At 43.6% G+C, this 7,039-nt stretch overlaps 1 protein-coding gene across 1 annotated transcript in view; it reads right to left on the bottom strand.

Moving 5' to 3' along the window:
• Positions 1-7,039, bottom strand: part of RNF128 (ring finger protein 128, E3 ubiquitin protein ligase) — a 13,185-nt gene that overhangs the window by 5,104 nt on the left and 1,042 nt on the right. The window contains exons 2-3 of the mRNA XM_010186876.1: positions 1,325-1,396; positions 644-726 (exon numbers count right to left, since the gene is read on the bottom strand). Coding sequence (XP_010185178.1) covers positions 644-726; positions 1,325-1,396 — 155 coding nt within the window. The remainder of the gene's footprint in view (positions 1-643; positions 727-1,324; positions 1,397-7,039) is intronic.

Consider the following 7,039-nt stretch of genomic DNA (forward strand, 5'->3'; position numbering starts at 1 on the left):
CCACAGAGCATATTTTCTTAAGCCCTGAAAAGGCTTCATTGCTCATTTTAAGAGCAATCAGTTTAAAGCCTTAGTGCTGCAATACTGGGCTTCCACAGAAGCAGGGCAATGAGATACAACAGCAGAGAGTTGCAGAGAAGTAAACCACTATAGCTCTATTGTGGTCTCTATTTCAGAAGATGCATACGAGAATAAAAATGCTTTCTTCTAAACTAGCAAAGTTAGCGTGGTTTAACAAGTTCAGCAAAAGCATGATCCTCTCAGTAACCAGTAAATTAAGTGACAAGAAACAGATGGTTTTGCCCGTTTTCTGCAGTTTGGAGGTAACACTCTTATATACCAGCACAGGAAGGAATTTTTAAGAAGCCCTGGCATCCCCTGGCAAGGCACTGTGGTTTGCCAAGTTGTACTTGTCAATCCACTCACAGGGAAAGTTATGAACACAGGCCATCAGGGCACATTACGAGTGTGCACTCATACCGTTCCTGTTGTTCAGAACACTGTTTGACAGAGATTCGAGAATTCTCGCTGTGTAACAGCTTGATTAATGTTTGATCAGCTTTGTTAACGTAGCAGAAGGAACAACCAGCAAGAGGCATGCTTCCAGATTTGGGATTAAGGGGCAGTTTGGAAGGCAACTTACTTGCAAGTCAGAATGCGCACTACTTCATTCGGCTTGTACGCCTCGATGCACACAACGCAGGTATCTCCGTCAGGACCAGTCTCCTAAAGCAGAGAAATTCATTTACAGCATTGACAGACTTTGAAAGCTTGATTTGAACTACAGTCAGATTTACTGCAAAGGGTTCTTGCTGAAGTCATCTACGATAGCTCCCGTATATAATCTTACATGAACACATTGTGTGGACTACTCATAGTCGAGCTGACACTTTAACAGAAGCATTGAAAGTTTAATCCCATAGTTTAGAAAGTCCAGCTGAAAACCATCATTAGATTATATGAGGCACTACAACAGAGGTTTAAGAAGTGCTACCTCCAGTTTTAGTTACAAAGAGAATAACCAGGGATGCTGATTAGATATACTAGGTTACCTTTAAGCATCCATGCCAGCAAATGAGGACCTTTCACCTCAACAAGACTACAAGCAAGCAGCTAAAAAAAAATAATAATCTGATTTATAAGAATATGCAGATTGGAAAATCTTGCACCCTGTAAGAGGGCCTGTTCTGAAAGAGGAACCATCTCTGCAAGACACAGTTATGGCCTCAGAGACTTCTGCATCGTGCTCCAGGACTACGGACCACTCTCTGGGTTCTGTGCAAAGGATTTGCCACAACACTTGGGATTACAGGATCAGCCTTACCTTGTCCCCTTGCTTCAGAGTGCGAAGCTGTAGCTGTTCAATGGCCTTCTTAGCCCTGGCCTTTAGTTGTCGCTGTAACAGAAGGCAGTCCTGGTTAAAGGCAGTAATTTCTCTCTCAAGTGGGGGTTACTAATGCTTACCAAGGTGCTTATTGCAAGCAGGCACCAGTTTTATAATCCAGATGTTATCAAAACAAGCCAAGTAAGCACGATCATGCTATTTAGAGACAACATGAAACGGTTTTGGGACAGTGATGTGGCTACTGACTCTGGATGACACACCAACAGGGTATTTGCATATGCTTTGTATTTACCTAACACTTTCACAAAGTACCAGAATTCCAAGGGTTTCTTCGTTCAGAAGCTGCAAGATAATACCTTTATCAAATCAGTCCTAGCCAAAACAAACAGAAGCCTTCAAATTGACTGGGTGCAGAAGACTGAACATTGAGTTCAATCAATAATTTTAACTGCTCACTTTGTAAAAGCTTCCTGGCACAAACTCACATCCTGAAGAGAGGCGAGATTCTTTAGCAATCGGCTCAGTTACCATCAACATGCCCTGAACCAGTCCTCTGCCATGAGTGCTTTACAGAGCACTCCAACAGCCCAGGAGGCTCCTAGCACCGACTGCTCCCGTAAAGCAGAAGAATGCAGTTTTATCTCAGTATTTGTTCACAGTAACATGCACAAAGGGGAAAAGAAATTTAAAAACAGAAGAGGCTCAGAGCTATTTCCCCCCCTCCCTATGAACTAGCTCCAGGTGGTTTACAGGGCAGCTTTCATGAAAGCAGAGGAGGAAGCATCCCCCTTCCTGCAATAATTTGCTTGCTGCTGTCAGGACAGGAGGGCAGACAGCAGAAGCCCAGCGTGCCTGGCAACTGTTGCTGTCCAGCTGTCACTGCAAGGCATTTAATTAGCACAGGAGGCAGCATCTCTGTTTAAAGGTCACAGGTTGGTGCTGTTCCACCAACAAGAAGAACAGGGCTGTCCTCTGCCTCCCCGGTGCACTTCTTGCCTCAGGACACAGAGGTGTCCACGCAATAGACTAGATGCAAGTTTCAGAGTTCACCAAAAATCCTCTTCCCAATTCAGCTGCTCGGCGCAGGAGCCGCATGCACACTGTTAGCTTTCCAGCATTATTTCCCCTCATGAAGTTTGGTTCAGTCACGAGAATCTTTTCTGGGATGGAGGTGCAGCGCTGGTGGTACAAGAACAGAAGGAACGAGTGGGTGGAAGGCTGCTGCTGACACAAACTCAGAGAGAACTGGTAATTCAAGTCTGTGTGAGATCTGCTGTGTTGAAGAGGTTAATGGCAAACAAGATGATTTATATGGTCTGCTGGGACCCTGTCAAACAGTTCTGGTGCAAAACTGTATATGTATCAGTGTTGTTTTGGGGTCCCAAGATATAGCATCAATGTGGATGCTTCTAGGAGCTTAGTAGTTGATAGCTATTAACAACTATCAAGGAAGAGATACATGCAATCCAAAGGTGAAGGATGCAAACAAGTTTCCAGGTATAGTTTTTAGGAACAAGAACTAATCAAGGTTTTTTTGAAGCTGAAGACGTCAATAGATGTTTCTGTACGTCACTTGAGGTTAACTTCAGAATGACGTTTCCCTTGTCAGTGTTTCAGACTGAAGCCACAGAGAAGCAGCCACATACATCATCATCCCTGAGCCCCCCCAGATTTCAGCAGCAAGTGTGGTAACATCAACAGAGCAGGAACACAGAAGTTTTAGTATTTCTCACATGCAGCCAGAACTCTCTGTCACTGCTACTTGTTATTAACTGAAAACTGAACTTCCTAGGAATGTCCTCCCTCATACACTACCTAATCTACAGATCTAATGTTAGGCCAAGCACATTAGACAGGACCGAGCTGGTTGTATCATTAATAATTTACTGAAACACTATTTTAAGTTTTGTCTGGGCACACATTTAATTACTCTTCCTGAAATGCACCAATGGCAAAGTCACCTTTAACGCTGATTTTGGTAAGTACAGCAGAACACCCCTCTGGGGGGGGATGGAGCAAGGTTGCAAGAGGAAGTTTCTTATTGAATAGCCTACCAGAAGATCCAGGATACCTGGGTTTGGAATGTCAAAGCATTTTGTGAAGCCAAGCTTTTCAAGCAAACATTAAATCTTAATGATGTTAGAAGTCTAAAAGCCTCAACCCAGCAACTCTAGAAAAATCAGCTCAGGTCAGGTCCCAGCTCCTATCCAGGCTTTCGCACGTTGAAATAGAGAGCTACCTAAGTGTTAAAATTAGGTTTGCTGTTGCTTAGTCCCCAGTCTCCCCTAGTCCAATGCTGCTGATTTTACCTCCAACCATTTCTGCATAAGGGTGCTTTCCTGGCACCCTGTGAGCACTGTCATGGCAATGCAGACTGGCAAGCTCAAGGAGGTCAGGAACTCCTGCTTTTCTCCTGTAAACTAAGGAAGTTCTTCCCTGCAGGCAGCCGCTGCCATAAGAACAGTTTTGAACAGTGGAAAGTTGAGCAACTCACCTCCTCCAAAGTCATTAATTAGCTAATTTCTCAGCTGCAACATCTGATCTATGTGAAATCAATGGAAGTGAAGACTAGAGCTTAAATTAGAAACCAGGCCACAGATAACATCACCAGCCATTTTGCATTATTAAGAAAAGTTAATATATTGAGAAACTGAATTTGCCGGTACTCTGCTGACTAGAAAGGCAGCAAGCCACCTACCACACTTGCCTTGTTTCTCCACCTTCTTGGTCACAGGCCTCATGATGTAGCAAGAGATCGCAGAGGTGAAGACTTGAATTTCAAGCCCAGAGGAAAATAAGCATTCAGGTAGGAGTAGTGAGTTGTAAACAGTTTAGCTAGTTGGCTCATGAGGAAAAAGCTACTCTATTTTAACTCAAAATTAGGACAAATGTGCTACTAAAGGTATGTTTTCACTTGGACTGTAATACAACATAACTGTCTCTTCTCAGTAGTCACACAACTTTTTAAAGGAACCCTCTGCACAGTTTTACATTAGTGACTTGTGTGCAATTCCTGCTCAAGCTGAGTGAGACACAGCTACTGCCTTCAGGAAAGCCTGCAGAGGAGAACACGTTTAAAACCTGAGTTACGTGGTCAAGCCATCCAGAGTAAGCGCCTTCACCAGAAAAAGCAAGCAGTCATACCAAGTACACAAACTGTACTGGCAAACAGAGAAGTTTAAAGGTACTCAACAACCTGACTGCGTATAAAACAGGAGATTGCCTCAGAAAGCACTGAAGTCTGAAGATTTTTCTCAAGCCAAAAGAAAAGGAAAAACATATTGCCAATATGGTAGTACCTGGAAGCCATTCAATTCATGCAGGGGTTACTACTAGGCCCAAGCATGAATTAAACACGTATCTTGCCAGGCTCTTGTTTTCTAGAAGCCTTTGCAGAGCATACAAAGCATCTAGAAAACTGTCTCCCCTATTTCTGTTCTACCCCTTAGTAAGAAAGCGGGACTCAAGCTTCATCACCCTTTTCAGTCCAGGGCAAGAGCTCTCCTGGGGCTGTGGCTCAATCCTCAAGCCAAATATTCAGGATCTGAACACACAAGAGACAAGCTACAGAGCATCATTATCATGTATCACGATTAGCTTCTCATAGCACTCTGCAGAGCAGCTCAGAAGTGTTCGCTTTGGTTGAAGTGGTAGACCAACTCCTCACACAACAGCAGCATATTCCCACAGGAAAGGTAAAAAACCCCAGATGCTCTGAAGAACAGTAACACTGGGTAAAGGGATGCATTCAGAACAGCACTTCACTTCTGAAAGAGGGAAAATTTGTAATAATTAACTATCAACAGACTTGCCTGTTTCCTTAAGACAGCTCCCTAAAGAATGTATAACCCTTAGACATTTGTGCCATAAAGTAGTCAACACACACTCCTTTACTCCACCAAATAACAGACTGAAGTCCAGGCAATCTGAGTTTCCAAAGGGCTGAACGATGACAAGAAAGGTCCCCATGTAGCATGCAAGCTGATAAGTTTGATTAATCAGTATTTCATGGAGCCAAAGCAGTTAAAGTCTCAAACTCTGGATATACACTGAAAATCCACTCATTTGGCTAACAGGGAGCACTGTAGCATCACTTTTTAGTAGTTCACCTTCACTAACAAGAACTTATTCTTTGCTTATCTAATCATAGTGAGGTCAGCTTTTAAGATGCCATGGTATAAAAACAATTGGAAATCATTCTGGATTGTTGCGAGTTTCACTTTTACGGAGCAGTACACATTTTGACATCCTGATAGCAGAGCAGCTTTCTTCTATTCTTATACTTTATAAAGCACTTCTAAAGACTCCTTAATTTCAGTTCAGCTGCAGTCACGTGGAACTGGCATGTAATTTATCAGTTATTTTTCAATCTACAGTAAACTCCTTGTGTATACAGAGCCCAAGATAGAAACCGTTTGTGAAGGTGCTGGCCAAGCAGACCAGATTTTCCCAGTACTGCCTACTACTGAGGCACTAAAAATCAGTAGGTTGTTGAAAGCCTCTATCAGGCTTTCAACAATAGAGCTGGACTTTTACAGCTACTCTGTAAAATACCTTCAAAGGAGGAAAAATTTTCATGTGATTTGATAAGCAGTGTCTTTTGCACACCGGCTTCTAGGGTGCCCAGTTTTTCCTGCCCAGGTTTGTTTAGCATTGAACAGAGTTCTCATACCAGGGTAGACGGCAAGGAATGAAAGAGGGAACCCTTCAGCCAGAGACAGCGTGCATCTCTGTCCACAAATGTCAGCAAGAAAACAGCATCAAGCTAGAGCTCCACAGCATCCCTCATGAAAGGCACTAGAGACAACTCCGTGTGACATCCAGGAGTGGCAATGCTACATCTCACAGGCAGATGACAACTTCCAGTACTGCTCTGCCAACTGTTCCCTTATCGTATCTTCATTCCCTTACTGTATCCTCACATCACTTCCAGGTGCAGCGTAACTTCAGAACATGCAAATGGCTAAAACAAAGCACTTACAGGAGGCCCAGTCCAGAAACTGAGGTGGACACAGCCCAGACAAGGCACAAACAGAGTTTCAGCTCACTGTTAGATCTCTAGTCTCAGTAAGGATCTAGCGAGCTGACCATCATCCACAAATTACACTTAAGACAACAGGATTTCAGAACACAAACTCAACTGAGTTGGGCTCTGTGATTACTAGAGGGAACCCAGCATTCAGCTCTGGCCAACATTTGAACCCAGCATTCAGCTCCAGGAACATTCACCCTTAGCCAGTCTCTCTGCTAGAAGGAGCTATGGTTCTGCATGCTAACGTATAAAGAAGTCAATTCTAAAACGTTACAGAAACCTGAAACCGGCCTGAATGTTAACCTCTGTGTTCAACTTCTAGCTTCATCAGCTTATTTCAGAAGGATCTTGCTCAAGGGGCCTGAACTCTCCAGGACAGCAGAGAAGCTCAGTAGGGCAGGTCTTCTGCGATGCCAGAGAAGTCTATCACTTCTTTAATAATTAAACCACTGATCCAGAGACAATTCACATACTCTGAGCCCACCCAGAGCGAGTCACTCATGCTATTGCTGTCTGTAGGAGGACCCTAACAACTCTTCTTTCAAAGTTCAGGTAGCTCCTGCAAGAAGCATTGCAAATACCAATGGTCTCCTTTGCAGTACAGCTGGGAGGGCAAGGCTGAAGCAAGTATTCACATCTGAGCCACTCACATCCCATTCCTG

Source organism: Mesitornis unicolor, unplaced genomic scaffold, assembly GCF_000695765.1.
Source record: "Mesitornis unicolor isolate BGI_N332 unplaced genomic scaffold, ASM69576v1 scaffold16986, whole genome shotgun sequence".
Taxonomy (NCBI): domain Eukaryota; kingdom Metazoa; phylum Chordata; class Aves; order Mesitornithiformes; family Mesitornithidae; genus Mesitornis; species Mesitornis unicolor.